The sequence below is a fragment of the Talpa occidentalis genome, unplaced genomic scaffold (genome assembly GCF_014898055.3).
Source record: "Talpa occidentalis isolate TD23 unplaced genomic scaffold, MPIMG_talOcc4v2.1 talOcc4.16, whole genome shotgun sequence".
NCBI classification, from domain to species: Eukaryota; Metazoa; Chordata; class Mammalia; order Eulipotyphla; family Talpidae; genus Talpa; species Talpa occidentalis.
Genome location: NW_023601653.1, coordinates 22,037,559 through 22,057,444, shown reverse-complemented (window position 1 = coordinate 22,057,444; position 19,886 = coordinate 22,037,559). Strand labels below are relative to the sequence as shown.

At 38.2% G+C, this 19,886-nt stretch overlaps 1 protein-coding gene across 2 annotated transcripts in view; it reads right to left on the bottom strand.

Moving 5' to 3' along the window:
* Positions 1 to 19,886, bottom strand: part of KITLG (KIT ligand) — a 70,773-nt gene that overhangs the window by 11,006 nt on the left and 39,881 nt on the right. For both annotated transcript variants that reach the window (XM_037513901.2, XM_037513900.2), the window contains exons 3-4: positions 12,524 to 12,586; positions 1,044 to 1,214 (exon numbers count right to left, since the gene is read on the bottom strand). In XM_037513901.2, the coding sequence (XP_037369798.1) occupies positions 1,044 to 1,214; positions 12,524 to 12,586 (234 nt within the window). The remainder of the gene's footprint in view (positions 1 to 1,043; positions 1,215 to 12,523; positions 12,587 to 19,886) is intronic.

The following is a 19,886-nucleotide window of genomic DNA, read 5'->3' as shown; positions in this document are numbered from 1 at the left end:
TGGGGAGGTGACAATGGCAGCTTTTATCTTGATGTTGATTTTGCTCTTTTCCTTCCGGGCTTGTCCGGTTGTTTGTGACCCTTTTCTGTGGGTCCCCACTGGAAGATGCTTTAGACTTGTGGCAGGCTTTGGGGCCTTGCTCTGGGCCGATCCCATATGGATGGACTTTTACCCATGAGGGGACGGGTAACTTTGGGTGCTTGATTTAGAAACTAGACTCTCTGCCTTTCCTGTATTGTTTCCTAGTTTTATTAAAGTTCTTCCCATTAAAGTCTCATATGTTTTGTGTTGATGCGGCGGATGGCAGAACCCATTTAGAATAGGCAGGTTTGCGGGGTTTGGGCTGCACCTCTCCCTGTCCTATAACACCTCCACAACATAAGCTCCAAATAAAAAATTAAAAAGCATCGTGAAACTACATATTGGTAAGGACACGGAGCAGAGAATATTCTTAGATACCAGTAACAATATGAATTGACACATTTGATATTATCTAGTAAAGTTGGAATGTGTGCCTATCCTTTGACCCAGAGATTTCACTGATACTCTATACTTGACGCTCCTATATATCTGTACCAAGAGACATATAAGTTCTTAACAGTATACATAAACCCATATAGCAATCAACAGGAGAGTGGTTTAATAAAAAGCTGTATATTCAATCAATAAAATAGTCATGTCATAAAAATATTACTACAGATAAAAAGCCAAGAGTCATTCATTATAGCCAATTTTCCATGTAAAGGTAAATAAACGCCTAATAGGAAGGTTAGAAAATAAAAAAAAGATAATGTCAGGGCTATTTTTAAATTGCAGTGTAAATGATTTTTTAAATATTTAAACCAAATGACAATGTATAAGTCTTAATGTACATTTCAGCATTGTAGTTCAACTACGAACACTTACTTCTCAGCACAACTAGTTTTTAAATTAAAAGGCTATAAAATCAAATATGTACATTCCCCCCCCCACCCCTGCCAACCACCAATCAGCATAGGTTTAGAGAAGAGCAGTAAAAAAAATTCCAATGAATACAAGGTTACCTTAAATGAGGGTTTTTCCATGCATTCCACAAGGTCATCCACTATTTTCACAAGTTTGTCTATGATAGAATAATTACTCAAGCCTTCAGAAATATTTGAAAACTTTTCCAGAAGCTCAGTCAAGCTGACTGACAATTCTACGACCATCTGGCTTATCCAACAATGACTAGGCTGCAAAAAATTGAAAGGAAGATAAAACATCTTTTTTAAATATGTGAACTCAGAGTACCCTTCAAATCCCTCAATGCTGCAGTCATTGACAGCTGGATGAAGAATTTCCTAATATCAGAAAACAGATCAGTTCTTGTGTTTTGTTTAACTCAGATCTAACATCCTGTTTCAAAATTTACAAATGCACACAGACCAGAAGATCACTTGATGGTAAAGATTTTGCTCTTCCGTGGAAGTAAACAGGTAAGAAAGTCAACTCAGCTTTACAAAGTTCAGGTATGAATGGAATTCAACCCTATTGAGTATTTAGTGTCTACTCACCCCCCCCCCTTTTTTTTTTTTTAAAGATTTATTTATTTTTATACAAGAACCAGAGCACAGGCCAGATGCTCGGGATGGTGAGAGGATTCACCAGAGACAGAGCGGGGAGCAGAATAGGCAGACTGACAAAACACACTGCTGAGGGGAGCAGCAGGCGAGACAGGAGAGATCTGCTGCGCCATGTGGGAGTCTCACTGGCCGGCCAGGATCAAACCCGCTCTGCAGAGGCTGCAGATAGCTTCACAGTGCAGTGCTCAACCACCTGCGCCACCAGGGAGGCCCACTACTCACCTCTTCTTAAAAGAGTTGTCGACAGAGAGGGAATTTCAAAAAAAATTATTGTGGAAGAGGTTCCTGGCCCTCATGGAACTTCCATGGTGAACTGGACAATGGAACAGTGAACTAGTAATGGCTTATTGTTTTATAGATGTCAAGGCTTATTCATAGATGAATTCAGGGGAGTGTTTAAAAAAAAAAAAGTCCTGGTAGAAATGGGTGTGACAGCACTATTGCCTTAGTGGCAGGACTAGATACCTAATTTGTGGGGCCAGCAGCAAATGAAAATGTATTTATTGTTCAAAAAATGATTATGTCAAAATAGTGGCATTAAATAAAATTAAGCATGAAGTTCCATCCATGAAACCAGCCCACCCACTGGTAAGAAGCCCTGAAGTCAGGCAAAACTGGATTCTAGTCTGGCTGAGAGACTTAGTATTAGGTGCACAATGAGTTAAGTTACATTAATTGTCTGAACGTCACATTGTCTGAAGAATGAGACTAATTGACAAGGTAGTTGTGAAGAAATAATGTACATAATTTGAATACAAGTCTTCAGAGGGTGGGTAGTTTTACAAAATCTTGTTCCCCATGGCATCCCCGGTGCCTGGCATGATGGGAGTTGCTCAGAAAGTATTTGCTAAACCGATGTATAAGTAAAAAATGCAAAAGAAAAAAACACTGTACATCAGAGGACCGAATTCTTTCCCTAAAGGGCCATAGAGTAAATAGCTATGGCTGCCAAGAGGCAAAAGTCAAGGATATTATGTAGGTATATCTATACAAGAGGATACAAATTTCCATTACAAACTTAAACTGAAATATCGATTGAAGTCCCTTTCTTTTGCATGAATGATTGAATGTAATTTCATTTGTTATGCAGGCCTACCAAGAAGAATGGACTGCTTTACTTTAGGTCAACATTTTGCTTGGTTGGGATTCACAGCCAGCATTCTCTATCACCAAATAGTGCAAATGTTCAGCCGCAGCTGGTTGGTCATACAAAGTTAGAACTAAAAGGTATTCATGGCTTGTTAACCCTTGGTTATAAATGACCCTGGATTAATAAAGGTTTAGATGACTAGCAAAGATTTCAGTGTATTAGAATGGATTTTAATATATTTTCAATTGATGTGACATTACTTAAAATATAACTGGTCCTAAGTTCACCTATGCTATATACAGTAACATCATGCTCTTAGTGATCCTTTAAGTGTAGGCTCTGATTCATTTTAACTGTGCTAAAATGTTAAAGTAAGAAAAAAGTCATATAACTATTAGGGATAGCAAAGGATTCTGTTGGTAATTTAATATAACTTGTATTTTAATAAAAGCACGATCATAGAGAGTAACTGCTGCCAATCAAACCACTAAACTTTAGGTCTCTCCTTACCAGCAGAAATTATATGTGGAAGAAGGGCAAGTAATTTATTTATTCAAAAATATGCAAGGAGGCCATTTTATAGGAACAGAAACATTTCAATTAATATAATGCAGATTCTGTTGGTAATTTAATATAACTTGTATTTTAATAAAAGCACGATCATAGAGAGTAACTGCTGCCAATCAAACCACTAAACTTTAGGTCTCTCCTTACCAGCAGAAATTATATGTGGAAGAAGGGCAAGTAATTTATTTATTCAAAAATATGCAAGGAGGCCATTTTATAGGAACAGAAACATTTCAATTAATATAATGCAGCCAAAAGGGAAACTGGTTTATCTACAGATAGGTAAACCCCAATCCCTGGAAGCATTAACTGCCATTCAAAACTTTTAGGATTGTTGGCTCTGGCTTCAGATAAGTAGAACAAACAAAGTCCCAAATGGGAATTAGTTCAACTCATCAACCAAGTTCTCAAAGACTATGTGTTTCCAAGTATAGTCAGAATGGACTCTTTGTTTTCTTAAATCAAAGCTTATCTCAGGCACATGCAAGTTCATATTTGCATCATTAGCAAGTTTCTTTCTAAGCTGTCAGTCTTTCCTTTGGGCTGAATTGCTCTCCAAGTTTCCCCCCATTTAGGCAGTGATAATTCTTTTAGCCAGTCCTATCAGCAAGGGGCACATTTCCTAGGCTATGGGATATAGCACATACTGTAAATACAGCTAGAACAGTATTTATATGGCAGAACAGCCTGCACCAATTAGTGACTGTCCTTGTCATTGTGCACATATTTCTGTGGCAAACAGATTCCACATATTCATCTCTTGAAACTCTTGCTTTGTTCCACTTTATGCCAATGCTTGCCTATTCTCTAGGAATGTAGGAACCTGACATGTTGGAACCAAAATCAAATGGCCTTGTTTTGAACTGAGGTACTCCTTTTGTTTCTGCGATCTTTGCCTTACATGAACAGGACCCCTTCGTTTTTTTTGCTCTTTTTCTGGTTAAAGTTGAAAAGGTTTTGTTTATATGTTTCTTATTTTTAAACTGGGGAACTCTGGGTTGCTTACTTCTGTTTATCTCTATTTCCAACTGAACTCTATGTTTACATTCTGCATTCAAGTTCTTGCTTAACTATAACTACCTCCTCATAGCCACCCACACACCCCCGTTTTCACATACCTCACTCAACAGTCCAAGCAATCAGCTTTTTCCGGTAACATTTTCAAACTCTAAATCTGTTATTTCTTACAGTTAAAGAAATCCCACAATCTTCTAACTTAGTATCTTCCCTTTCAAAGTCATGAACAATTCATTGATAGTTGATACGAATTTCTGAACTATGCTGTTGAAAAATATATTCCTGAAAATCTTATAACTGTATTTCATCTATTATTCATCCTGCCCTTAATTACCTAGGAAGAGATAGTCTTAATCACTTGAAAGGTTTATCTTTTTGTTAATTTGTTTAAATAGTTACATTTTAGCTTTGAAAGTCTCTTGGATTTACTAAAGATAAAACTGAGGTAAACAATATTAAATATCAGCCAGTTTTGACCTGTCTACCTCCAAGAGAGGAAACCAGTTGTGACTAGAACAAAAAGCAGTTTCGTGTTTTCTTTTTAATTAAATATAGTCAATGATTTGCAAAGAAACTAAAACACAGTGAAGTAAATATTTCATTTGTGAAATGATAGGTCTTTCTGCTTTTCAACTCTTCCAAGGTTATGATTAGGAAAGGGATGATGAACGGTTATGAAATTCAAAAATGTGAGTTTTTCCCCTTCTCTCTGTAACAGGCATTATTGTCACTATTTCATATCTTTTAGAGACCATTTTAAACTCAGATTGATGTAAATATTAACTCATAAGACTTACTAGAAGAAAGTAAGCTATAAATAATGCTGTTTTGCTAAACAAAGAATGTAAAATATTAGGAATGTTGACACAGTGTTGTAGGATGTCAAAAAAGAGTGTCTTTTAGAAACCTGGAGTATATAATTTCATTGTATAAGAATTTTATTTGCCCACGCACAGAAAAAGAAAGACTTTCTTTGAAAGGGAAAACTTGCCTGGACTTTCCTTAACTCCATGCTTTCAATTTATTACCTTCTTTCAAGGCAGCTTCTGGATTACATTTTTTGTGTTAATTATTACAGTTAATTATTACTTGGAACAACATGTGTTCTATATATTTATAGCATGTGTCATTCTAGAATGCTAACTGATGAATGATATTAAATCAGTATCCTTGACCTACAAACATGCCAGTTACTTAAGATTTGTTTAAAACCTGAACTTTCTTCTTAGAGACTTAATATGTCATCAGCATCAAATTAATAGTTTAATGATACAATTAAAGATACCAAAACTAAAACAATTTTAAGCATTCTAAACATAAGGATATAACTACTACTGAAGACCAACAATAAAAATAACCATGCACCCTCTAAGACAACACAATTTTAAAACAGATGCGATATGAGTTTCCCAAGATGTGTGATATAACCTCTCTGCAGTCACAGAACTGGTAAATTTCAGACACTGGCTGAAATAAATTGTGTGCTTCAAAGCATCCTGGGGGCTTGCTACATGTAGCCTACTGCCTCCTCCCCACCCACTTTTCATTCAAGAAACTCTTCTGGTTTATTAGTTGAAACAATTTGTTATCTTATGTTGTATCTGCCTTACATGCAGAGTCTCCATAGCTTTATGGAATTAGTAGCTGAAATGGACAAACACTGAACATTTATTCATGGATGCATTTGGCACGACTTTGAATTTGGAAGCTGTGCGCAGAGATGCTTGTGTGCGCCCTTGGAGGCCTATGGTCAGCATCTACACGGTGAGAGAATTCTCTACAAAACTGCTGGGGCAGAATATCCATTAGTGATTCTGAGGGAGAAAAGGCCTGGCTCATAAACTATGAGGCTTCTGAGGAATATTCACAAGTAGTATTTACCCTGTCTTCTAATCCAACTAATCTAATTACCAGCAATACCGCCCAGTTTGATTGTTTTTGTTTTGTTTTCTTTAATGTGTGTCAAACCTCAGCCTTGCCAGAATTGGAGGTATGAATGCCCAGGGCACAAAGCCTTCCTTTCTTTCCTCCTGTGCTTTTAGCATCTACCTCCTGGCTGAGCAATCAGAAGCATCTAGAGCTACGCCATTGGTCTCAATAGTTTAGCTCGAGAAGCAATACTAAAAAAACTATCTGGTTCAATCCCATAATTACCTAGGAACTATGGGATTGGGAAAAACAAGGCCTCAAGCAGTGATGTGGTTAGTCCAAGGCCGCACAAATTTAAAACAGGCCTTAGAAACCAAGACTCTCAACCACTTGATCAGCGAGGACAGTCAAAGCACAAATAGCTGAAGTATTTTTCTGCTGGGTTCCCCAGGTGGTCTCACAGCTGGATGGCCACACTGCTCCTCAGGCCCAATGAAGAGAAAAGGAGGGAAAGATTTGATGCCTGGTATTTAAAGTCCAGTATAAAGAAAACAAAGTAATACTGATGATCTGACAATTTTATGTACACTATAAAATGGGTTTTTCATATCTTTACTTCTCACAATACCTAGACAAATACATAACACATATCATGTTAAACAATTATGTATGTATGTAAGCAATATGTGATCAGGTATCCAAAAATCAATAACCTTGTACAAATTCTATAGACATTCAGAGAATAAACTCAAAGGGAAGGTCCACAGAGCAGGTAACATGTCAATATATTAACTACTGTGTCTTCAGCACCAAGCAAAATGCTCAGTACAAAGTAGGGCAAATTCTACTGAAAAATTCCCCTACTGGGAAGTTAGGGTTGGGTCTAAAACAGTGTGACATGGCATTATGAGAAAGTAGTGACTTAAACTGACCTGGAGGGTGATAAATACTAAGATGCTTTTACCCCCAAGGGACTGCATCATTTTGTGGGTAGAACTTGGATGAGTGAAATGGAAAGAATGGGAGGAAAATGCATCCCTGTCCAAGGGAAGCAGCTGTCAGTGGCTTGGAGCTGAGAAAAAGCAGTGATTCTAGGCAAAGAAGCTTGTGGCGAGGGTGGCAAGTTTGTGTGGGAAATAATAGGTTATTAAGACAAGATGGTTAAGGTGGGGCAAGATTATAAGAGTCAAGAACATCAGATGCAGGAATTTGGTGCTCAGTCATCTGGAACAATGAGAAAGTCCTTGAATATGGAAATGACTCTTAAGAAAGTGTACCAGAAGACTCAAGGGACCAGGATTACTCAAAAGTCATTACCCAAAAGTAAAATTACTAAAACTATTCCTATACCTGAGGTTTTTAAAAATTAAATGAACACCTATCAAAAAGAAGACAGCAGTAGGGGAGGTGCAGATAGTGTGTGATGAGTTCCAGGTATCACCTCTTCATAACAACCCCATGGGCTCTATTCAGATCAAAGTTGTGCCTCAGGGCAATGACAAGTGATCACATGCAGAGATATTTTCTCCTTCTTTCCTTACCCTCTTGCAGCACGTAATTTTTCAGTGTCTATCATCCATTAGGTACTGAGGATATGAGAACACAACAATATACAACTCTTGTCCTCACTAAGTTTACTGGTTACTAGGTGATCAGTGAAATAATTCCACAAAATACATGGAAAACTGCTCCTCTGAGTTCTATGAAAAGAGCTAATAGGAAGAGCTAGTTTTGTCAAGGAGGAGAGAGAAATTTCCTGAAAAGGGTGAAAACTGAAACTGAAGAGTCAGGAGTTACCCAAAGGGCCAGACTAGCATTCCCAAGGAAGCCATGTGCAAAGAACAATGACAGCAGGGCACATGGAGGATGAAGGACTGAAAAACAACAAGGAAAAGCACCAGGTCCCCAGTCTTGACAGACTTAAGGAGATCCTTTTCTTGTTTCATAAGAGGGACAGGCAGCCATTCAAGGTATATGAGTAAGTATAAGAGTATGCATGATAGGCTGTACTTGGGTTTTGTTTTAATCAATGTCTACTCAAGAAGAGTCAAAACCTCAACTGATAAAGCCTGGGTGACAAGGGAGGTGGGATGCAGGGTGGGACAAAGGTGGAGGACTAGCCGAGAATGGAACTCTCGCACGGAAGGATGCTGTGGAAGAGGGTGACTGGAGGCCCACTGTAGAGAACCACCCCCTGCGTAACCCTGTTTTTAAAAAATTGTTTAATTAAAAACAAACATGCCAGTAAAGAATCATTCTTGTTATGAATCAGCAATGGCTATTAAATCAACTGGAGGAATTTTGATGAGGTGGTGTTAAAATGGTCTTTTAAAGTTTCTCCCCAGAGATTCCCGATTAGTTGCTGATGAGTAAATATACAGAAGGAGCTGCACAGCTTAACCAAGGGCTCATCTAGACAGCTCCTTGAGGGGAGCATGGACACTGTGCCTCTCCTGAGAAAAGGGGTGATGTGTCCTCAGGATGTGGCATCACAGCTTGGAATGCATCATCTGAATATAATCAAGAAATACCAGTCAAATGTTTCAAAGAGAAACTTTTTCTTAAAGGGAAGACCACTTTATTACTTCATATTTTTAATGTCATAAAGGCAAAGAAAGGTTGAGGAACTCTTAAAGCAAATTGTGATGAATTCGTTTCCATAAGCTTAGTGGATTTAAAAGAGCATAAATTTATCATTTTACAGTGCTTGATGTCAGAAATCCAAAAGAGCTATTAATAGGCAAAAATCAAGATGACCCTTGGATTTTGGTTCTTCTAGCAGTTTCTTTTCTAGTTTTCAGAGATTGTCTGCACTGGTTTGTAACCCCTTCCTCCATCTTCAAAGCCAGTAATATATATCTTGAAACTGCTGGGGGGAAATGATGTCCTGAATGGACTCCATGAATCAGTTTTATGAGGCCCACCCCTACCCCAATCAAAGATATCCAAGACACCAAGGACTACAAATCCCAGAATGGCACCACCGGAGGGAGGATTGCTAGGAACTGAGAGTGGAGTTAAGCAGCCAGGTTGCCCTATAAGGAAATCACTCTGATTCTGACAATCTTACCTCTTTTATATAATTGCCCCATCTCAAAACCCTTATTTCACTGACACCTGCACAGTCCCCTTTTTTTAAAAAAGATTTATTTATTTATTTATGCATACAAGAACTGGGGTGTAAGCCAGAGGTGTGGAGGTGGGGGGAGAGGATTCACTAGAGAGCATGGGGAGCAGAATAGGTAGATCTACCGAAATGCACTGCTGAGCGGAGCAGCAGGGAGAGGCAGGAGAGGTCTCCAGCGCCATGTGGTTTAGTAAGCTCCCTGACAGGCTGGGGATTGAACTCATGCTGATGGCTTGATAGTGCTATCTTTAACCCCTGAGCCACCAGGGAGGCCCTGCACAGTCCCTTTTGCCCTGTAAGGTGACACATTCACAGTAGGATTAACTCATGGTCTATATCATGTTATAGATATTAGAGACATCTGGGATCAGCCACTTACTCTGCCTACAGCACAAGATATCAAAAGGCAAACAGAGCACCTAAGTTGAATCTTGTACAAGGGGAAAAGGCCAAAAAAAAAAAAAATAGATGAAATTGAAATCAGCCCTGTAGACTGAAGTATTTAGATACTGCTAAGTTTATAGGGGCTGGCAACCATACAGAAGTTATGTAAGAGAAAATCCTTTACTTAGGAAATACACACTGAAGTATTTAGGGGTAAACAGCCATGATTTATACAACTTAATAGGTTTAGGAAAATAGTAACACACAAGCATGCATAGAAAGCAAGCACTCAGTCAAGCAATTGAAGCAAGAATGTTAAAAATAGATTAATCCGAATTAAAGGGTAAGCAGGTGTTCTTTGAATATTCTTACAACTGTGCTGCATATTTGCAATTATTTCCAAATAAAAAGCTGGAAGGAAACTGATATATATATATATATATCTCAATAGTTATACTTTAATTAAAAACTAACGAATTTTTTACTCAAACACGAGTAACTCATCATTTATATAGTTTATATAGATATCAATGTGTAACACAAATCAACTCAATTTTTTGTTCTTTTACAGTAAGATTACCAGTAAATGGAAAGGATCATAAATGTTTAGGCATTTTTAAGGTTAGAACATTAAAGGAAATCCTAACCGTCTGGCAATATTACAGCCTCAGAGAGTTTAGAATAGAATGGGTAATTATCCTTGAATTTAAATACTAACTGGTTGGCCACACCCTGCTATTTGTGAAAAGGAATCTGCAAGGTAGTTCTGGAAGACTGCCCTTAGAAGAGTAGCCTCCGCTTTTCGGGAGTATTTAGCGGCTTTATAAGACAAAACAAAAAAGTAAAAATAAAATAATGAAGTGTGTTCTATTCAAGAACTTTCTTCTGCCCAGTGCCACAAGCACAATTTTATGGCTTTGGCCCCAGAGAATCTTCTGGTACCCACCCTGACTCCCACTCCACCCTCTATTGTTTAAAGACAAAAGATAAGGCAGCTGGGGCTTTGACCACTGACAAATAATCAGGAGCCTCTCCACTGGGAAACTCCTCAGGTTTTGGCAGAAGCTACCATTCAAAATGAAGGTAAAACAAAGCATTCGACACCCCCTGTTTCTGCCCAAAGCCCTCTACACAGACTTGTTTTTCTGCCAAGTGTAGTAGCCAAGAACAGAGTTTGTCCAGTTGTGCCAGGACAGGGAGCCAAGACCAAATAATAGTGGACTTTTCTCAATTACAGAAACAATAAAAAAATATGGCCATGAATCAGCCTCAGTTTTCAAAGTTTGGCTCTTGCTATCACCACGATACTAAAATCTATGACAGAGCAAAATCTGATTCTAGGAGCACAAATAACCTATTGTTATTTTAAGTTTAGCACTTGTTTTTCAAAGAGCAGCATGATTTCTTTGATTAAATTTTGGCAATCCTAGGCCTAAAAGCATCTACACTCAGGATCTTTCTTCATTACTTAGATGCTTTCACTTAGAAGACTTAGAAAGCTTTCCCTGCTACTGTAGTTATCTAGATACTCACTTCCTAGTATCACCTTGGGCAAAATACTTCTGGGTTGTAAACTGCAGTGTCATTTGTAAAGTAGGAATCATAAGAGTTAACCTGCCTCTTCACAGGGCTTTCCTAATCATCCAAGGAGTTACACATGAAAAAAATATTTTAGAAACACCAGACTATTCCCCCAGTTATTATTAAAGTTTTTGAAGGTAAGGTTAATTTGAATGTGTTTGTTTCTAAAAGTGTCTGGTAAAATGCTGGCTCCGAAGTTTTTCCTAAACAAATACTTCCTGATTGAGTGATCAGATGAATTATCTTGCTGCCTAAACTTTAACGATCCTATTTCTTACCCCCTAATTCAATAGGACACTGACCGAGGCTTGAGGATAACTGGTTTAACATGAAGAGACATGTTCCAAGGAGTTTAAGGAACTTTCGATAGTCCATGCTAAAATGCTTCTTTCACTAATGAAAAGAAATACGCCTTTGAAATTCTCTTGAAATAACACTGTCAGTAGCCTTTGACAGACTGAAGCATAAACACTGAGCTATAGCAAGCTTCAACTGGTGATAATTTTGATTGCTTAATCCACAGAAATTATTCAAAGCCTAAAACAATTTGTACAAGTTGGATATGTAATGAGCATTTGGTAAATTACAGAAACATGAGACTTGCAGAGAGTAATCCCAACGGTTTCAAGGACAACAATACAGCAAGTAGTTAAAATGATGAATATGCTACAACGCATGTGTCCAAGGCCTATTGCAAAATATAAACAAGTGGCAAAGTGTTATGTGAAACATAGTGACACCAATATAAAATATGTAAACAGGCAAAATAAAAACAGTATGTTCAGAGGCATAGTTTGTAGTAAAAGGAAAGCCCTTAGAGGGTCTACTCATAACCACATATTTCTACTGTAAGGTTCTAAGAATCTATAGCATTGCTAATAAATTTAGAAGTAAAACATTTTATGCTTGCAAATTAAATAGGAAAGAGACATATCACCTTTTCCCACATGAAACAAATTTACATAATTTTACACTCAAGTATTTTTTGTAAGGGGCTAAAAGAAAAGAAGTTTGCTGCTAGTTCTAAGGAGGATGATCTTATTTTCTTGGGGAGGACACTTGACATGTGTGCTGAACTGTTCACCAGCTGCAAATATTGAAATTTGGCATTTGTGTGAGGGAAAAAAAAACTATCCAAGTCAATTTTCAAAGCGATCTACCTTCCCCAAATGCTGATAAATAAGCACACCCTGAAGTGGCAGATAATTTCCTATCCCAGTACAAATGGCCCCAAAGCTTTTATCAGTTACTAAAATGAAACTCAGAAATGTACAGCTTACATACCAATACCTCCATCCCGGGGACATATTTGAGGGATATCATATAGTCCTTTGGAAGATTTGCCACCTACAAAAACCAAAAAAGGAAGGAAAAAAATTATGAGAAGCTCCATACATGTCAATCAGTATTTTTTTTTTTTTTAAAGCTACCATCAAATTTCAGTATTTCTATGCAGTGATTTTTCACTCTTGATTTCTCTTATAATCAAAATCACTCTCCAAAATTAAATGGACAATACAAATATTTTGGACTGACCACAAACTCAGTTATGGTTGGTTAAGTATAAACTACTCAGTTTTGGAAACATAACCTCAATTTCCATTTCCACCTGAGGCTTTAGAATTCACTTTCAAGACTATTTTCCTATTCATTCCTCCATATAAATAGTAATACAAAATTATTTTCTCATCAGCAGTTGTCAAAATGACGTGTATGCCTCACCAGGGAACCTCTTGCTAGAAATGCATTTCTTGGGCTACAACAGACCTATTGCTTGAACAAGTCTTCCAGGTGATTCCAATGTGTGCTGAAGGTTGAGAACTGCTATTCTATGTTGATCCTAGAATAAATGTCAGTGAGATTTGGAAAGAACACCACTACTTATGAGGTGCAAATGCTTTACAACTTAAACTCAGAGATTTATTACTGTAATATAACTTAATCCACTTAGCTAGGGCTGAGCATTTAAGATCCTTGAAAAGTTAAGCTACAATTCTTTGAAGGATGGTTAAAAAAAAAGTGTAAAACATTTCCATCAGTCTTTAAGTTGAACAAATACCCAATTTGGAACAAATTTAAATTCTGTATTTTGGCTTCCCTCCTCTGTTAAAGGGAAATAAAAGTACCCATTTCATTTAAGAACTGAGATAAGTGAATGTGTCAAACACATCACAAATGATTCAGATGCTCCGCTGACTTGCAAGGCATAGATCCTGGTGAGTTCCAGAGTTCCAGGTTCAGTTATTTCCTTTCCTGCACATCGCACCAGCTCTGTCATCCTACCCTCTGGCACTGTTAATGTTTCTAGCTGAATAACATAACCAACAACTGATTTAGTCCACTGGGTCTAAAAAACAATATGCAGTGTGAAAATGTAGTTTCTTGTTTGCAGGCTTATTTTTTCCTTTAACTTATCTCAAAAACTTTTCTTTTAAAAGGATTTATTTATTCATACCAGAACAGGGGGACAGGCCAGAGGTGGGGGGGTGGTGGTGGGTAGAAGATTCACGAGATAAGGAATGGGGAACAGAGCAGGCAGATCTACTGAAATATACTGCTGAGGGGAGCAGCGGGCAGGGCAAAAGAGGTCTGCTGCACCATGTGGGTAGCTTCCGGGGCTGGCCGGGATCGAACTCATGCTGTAGAGATTGCAGACAGCTTCACAATGCTGTGCTTAACACTTTGCGCCACCAGGGAGGCCCTTGATTAACCTGGGGGTTTGTGTATGTTTGCTAGACCATATCAACTCTGCCTAATGTCCCCAACACAATCCACATGTTTCTTCTTAGCCTTGAAATAGCTTCTAGAATGTGAGGATAATTTGGTGAGAAAAGAATCCACACAAAGGTCTTAGTAGTCAAAGGGGAGCAAGGTCAGAACTGATCCCGTCATGCTCGCTGCCCTTCTACTCCAGTGCTGTGACCTCATACTCATCTTAGCCTAAGCTTAAACATTTATTGAATATTTACTATGTGCCAGGCACTGTGCCCACTAAGGGCTTGTGTTACATGATCATATCCAAGGTTCAAAGAAGTCAAATAACATGATTAATGTCTGACAGCTACTAGGTATAAAGTCTGCACTAAACGTTTCTGACGTCTGCGCCTCCCATGCCTCTTAGCTCCACCACACTTCTTCTAGTCTCTGGACACTTGTCTTGAGGGTTTTCCATTTGTGAGGTTCACCATCATCCCTCATGCCACCCCCAAGAAAACAGAAACCTCCCGAATAATTGCCGCAAAAGGTGACAATTAAAAATTTTAATTTAAGGCTCATGCTCCTTCTTTTTACACTTTCCTTCCTGTTTGTCAATCTTCCCACTGCCCTCCTGCAATTGTCTTTTGGATGGTTACCACCATCTTTGAAAAACAAATAACCTGGTTGTTTTATGGAAGGCTTAGTGGCAAAGGCACTGCGCTGATTCTGTTGTTGGTATAAAATCTGGCATCTGAAATGGAGCAACAACATTCGAGTTTGTTAGGAACCAACTATGTAAATTAAACCCACTGCAGGTGAAGAAACATGGCAAGAAATGGCAGGTGTTCTGATCACAAGATGCTTGACATTTTGGCCCCTCCTCAAACACAATCTGCATTATCAAAATATAGTAATTAACCAAAATACTCAGAAATTGAGGAGCTGAGTATATATCCAGAGAGCAGAGAAAGTGTAAGGTAAATAGCAGCCAATTCTACTTTATTGATTCATAGTTACTGGACTTAACTGGTTACCTAGATTTATTGTGAGAATTTTACAATATATGCACAGATCAAATCGTTACACTGAGCACCTGAAGTTAATGTTACACGTCAACTCTATCTCAGTAAGAAACTTATTCAAAGAAACCTTCTAAGTTCTCTGACCAACAGACTAAAATCTTCACAACTTACCACCTAGAGGGTGTATATAGTTATTGTTGCATTAAGTTGATTTCCTGACACTTAGCTTCTGATAGGCCTGAAAGGTTATTTTAAGAGGTATTTTTGAAAAGTGTTTTGTAACTTACATTCTTCTCAGAGACAGTCTCTACCACAATCTTATGGTTTTCTATATGTACACATATATACATATTTATATTTACACATAGGTATGTGAAGTCTATCGTAAGAGAGGTCCGCTGGTATCTCTAGGCCTCAGGAATCCTTGCCAGAAGATGCAAACCCTGGCTGTGTGTGCTGGTCTCAGAAGTTATCTGCAGAGCAGTCTCCCCTTTATTACTTTCTTATCTTGCACTGGGGTTCTTTTCCAATTTCATTTGGAAGAGAAGTTAGGAAGTCAAGTTGTAGGTTTTTATGGTTTGATAAGTTATTACTTTCCAAGCATTTATAGTATGTTCAGTAGTAATCAGAAAGCACAGATTACCTTGTGAAGAATTTGGCTTTTCTGCTGTACATGCACCGCTATGCAAAGTCTGACAGAGTAGAGGAAGTCTTTGGCCTGGAACTTAGAAGCTATTCCTTAGGGCAGTTACATTTGGTGTAGGAATCACCGCGCAGGTTTTGGGAACAGATTGCTCAAGTGAGTCCAGGCCCTGCCAAATACTAACACAGAGATCTTGGGTGAGTTACTTAATCAGCTGCAGCCTCAAGTTCCACAGGTGTAAAATGTAAGCCACAATGGAAGCTAGCTAGTGGATTTATCAGGGCTGAACAGGATCCAGCAACATGTTTAAAATACTTAATGTTTAAGCATGGTATGGAGCCACAGAGTGATTTCTGTTACTATTAATTGCAAGGAACTAGGATATTCTAGAAGGGTTCATGAGCAGAGATGACACACATGGCGTGTTTGAGAGACCAGGGACAGATAAATCTAGTTCTTGCAAGTAAGAGGTAAGAAACAAGAAGAAAGCCACATTAGAGGGCTACGGTGATTCAGTAAGAGGCAGTCAAGTCCAGTGGGACCAGTGCTGCCATCAGAACCCCACACAGTCACTTCTTCTACAGGCACCTCTTCACCTCTGTGGAACTTCTGTTCCTTCTCTGAAAAATGAAGAGAGTGAACTAGATAATGACTAAAAATTCAGGCTTCCCGAAATTGCTCATGAAAGCAGTGGTGCTTCACTGAATGTGTTTAAGCGAAGTGGGGACATAATGGTAAATTCAAGAAGATTAGCTGGAAGGGTGATTACAGCAAAGAGGAACAGACAAAGAGTTTAGAAGTCACTAGAGCAAAGTGACTTCTTTGTGTTAAATATTTATACAGAGAGTGGAAGCTGAAAAGGCAGAAACATGGTTTGGATTCCAAGGATGTATCCTGTTGGTAGGGTTAAATGGACAAGTAACCAAGGCTACAAGAAGTTGAAAAACCAATCAATTTTAGTAAAATATATTCAGGGTTAAAAAAAAGTAGAATAGAACCTAATTAATGGAAATTTTTACCAAAGGCCAAATTATTCCAATGAGCTCAGTGGTTTGGAGTATGAGGATGTCAATACTATGTCAGATCATAAAATGTACAAAACTGGGCCTCCCCTGGTGGCGCAGCGGTTGAGCGCTGGGTTGCGAAGCTGCTTGCAGCCTCTGCAGCGCCGGTTCGATCCCCGGCTGCTCCCCGGCCACTGGGTGAGGGTCCCACATGGCGCGCAGACCTCTCCTGCCACCCGCTGCTCCCCTCAGCAGTGTACTTCATCAGTCTGCCTGCTCTGCTCTCCGCACTGACTCTGGTGAATTCTCTTACCCTCCCATGCTTCTGACTGTACCCAGTGCTTGTATAAATAAATAAATAAATCTTTTTAAAAAAATGTACAAAACTGTAAATATATGTAACACAAGTCACCTGATGATGAACCCCATTTGCTATCACTTTTGGATGTCTTAAAGACTGACCATACTCAGTGACACTGAAAAGAAAAAAATGTGTAAGGGAACAAGCAGGCGGAAATGCTGGAAAACTCAGCCAAGAAGTCTTTGCAAGCCAAAAAGACACTGGCTGCAAACCACAGGCTGCAGGAATTTGGACTAGGAAGAAAAAGAACTCAGAACACTGAACTCCCTTCTCTAGACCACTGATCTAGAACCTTTGGGTCTCAGGATTCAAATGCCATTGCGATCTCTAAGTCTCCTGGAATTGGTGCCTGCCTGGACACCCTCAGTGAGATATTACCTTGTCTCCATTGTTATCTCCCAAGTCCTTGGTGTCTGGGTTCTTTGGTGGTGGATGTGCTGTAGTGACATGTGTCTGAAGAGATGTGATCTTATACCTCTGAATCCTATCGTTACAGTGTTAAAAACCAATGTTACCTCAGTTTTTAAAAAATGCAATAGTAACTCAAAATTCCCTTGACATTGTGCATTAAATGTTGCACATATGTGAACCTTTCTAGTATGAGTCCACAGTTTTCAGAATGTCATCTGACCCAAGAAGTTTAAGAATCACTGCTGTAGAAGGAAAAAAAAAATCAACTCTAGGTTTCTATTTAAATATCACAGTTCACGTGCATACAACAGCGAAATGTAATGTTCGTTGCTCAGTTCTCAAAAAAAAAAAACCAAAAAAAAAAAAAAAAAACCCACAGGAGAAAGCTTTTTTTTTCCTCCTTACAAGTCATTTCCTGTCAATAGTGACTAAAAATCTAACTAAAGGACAGTTACCTTTAGAATTCAAAGGTATCCAGTGTGTTTTTTCTTAATAACTCAACGATTTAAAAAAAAAAATATGATGACACTGCACAAATCTTTTCTGGGTCACTTTTTGTCAGTGAAGAATACCTAAATAAAGTTAGATGATCTGTGTCTCAAACAGAAGAGATTAAAAACATTTGTCTATTTCATAGTTATACCTTGTGATGATTCTAATGAAGTAGTACCAGTTGAACTTCTATAGTAAGAGCACTTCCTAACCATAAGACAAAGTGACTACTATTGAGGAAATAAAGTTCAAGAGGTTATGATGATAATTTGTAAATTGCAGTTGCATTTACATCTTAAAAAATAAGACCTCATAAATTATGAACTGCGCTCTTGCGCTCCAGAGACTTCACTTCCCATTTCCACGTTAGGGGGTGGTTAACTTATGATCATTAGGCTTCAATCTCCTAACCAATACAATAGGGGTAAAAATGATTACCTCCAGGTTGTGAGGATTATAGGAGAATCCATAGGAAGTGCCTTCCTTGGTGTCTGGACATTAACTCCTACATTAACCAATGCTTTAAAAAGTCAAGGAGCAGGTGCATCTCTGGCCTTCAGCACAGCTCTTGTATACATAAATAAATCTTAAAAAAAAAAAAAGTCAAGGAGCAGGAGATAAAGTGAGCAGGAGATAAAGTATCTAAGGGGTTGATCCCATCAAGGAAGGAAGAACACCTTTTTCTTCAAGGTAAAATTGACATGCTTCGTTCTATAGCTATTAAGAAGTGCAGGATAATATGTAGTTATCAGTTTTTATGAATATTACTTGACTATAATTCTGTCCTTTCTTTGAATATTAAAAGTCCCAAATTTAGCTTTAAGCAGACAAGATTTCTCCTGACCACAGGAGCAGAAATTAAATGCTAAATATTGCAAACCGATAGAAAATAAATTTGAAAGACAATCCAACTATTAAACCATTGATCTTCTAGAGTCAAACAAAATTACCTAAGACCTCTGTGTTTAAAGAGAAGATAAGCTTAGATTTCAGGTACAGAGATTCCAATCTATCCATTTCAAAGCAGAAGTGAATCAGCTGAAGAACACTGCACTTGAAGAAAAACCAGAATTGTTCTCAATTGTCCATTCAAAAGTACAAACATTCATTAGCAGGACTATTTTTATAATCTCCTGTTACATTAAATCCCAAAGTCAGGTATTAATAAACCTACTTAAAATAAGTGCCTACCACCAGACCAGGAAAATCATAAAATTCCTGAGTTTAATTCAGTTCCATTGCTTAATAATCTTAGAAAGACAGTAATTTCACCATTACAAAATGGAGCTGGGAGGCAACCTGCCTTATAATTACTTAATAGCCATTTCAAGATAAAACAGTTTTTTGAAAAAACTAAGTCACGTTTAATTCTATCTCCCTCCCCCAAAGAAGAAGAAACATCATCATAAATGAAGGGTATAGTAGGAAGAACAAAAGGGAAAACCAATTTGAACTATTTCAATATTTGTACTCCTGCCATTAACACAGCCATTCAAAGCTGCAACCTCACTGTCCTCCAGATACACATTTTTAAAGTTTGATTCTTCCTCTTCCCAGATACTTCACCCTTTCTTTAGGTAGGTCTGAGTTTGCCATTTAAAACAAGTCTTGCAACATTTTTTTAGAAACAAAGCAAAATGTTCTGTAAATAGATGAGCCATTATGCTGAGTAAATATGCCAGAAGGATTTCAAATGAAAACCATGGGGACCGTAGTGGCAGGACAAAGTGTCCGAGAAGAAATTAAAAAAAAAATGACAGTAAGGTCATATATCATGTTAGCACGTGCTCCTGTGACTGAGAATCACCCCAAGCAAACAAACTTAGGGTTCGTGGGCACCATGTGCGTTGTCACCTAATGCAGAGGCTGAACTGACGAGACTGCAAGGAATGACAGCAGTTGAAGAAATTTTCGTGGGCACAAGGCAAACTGGACTGGTCAACCAACTTTCCCTCCCTCAAATAGAAGACACCAAGATTGCGTCTGCAAAGCAAATTCCTTGCTGTTTATATTTAGT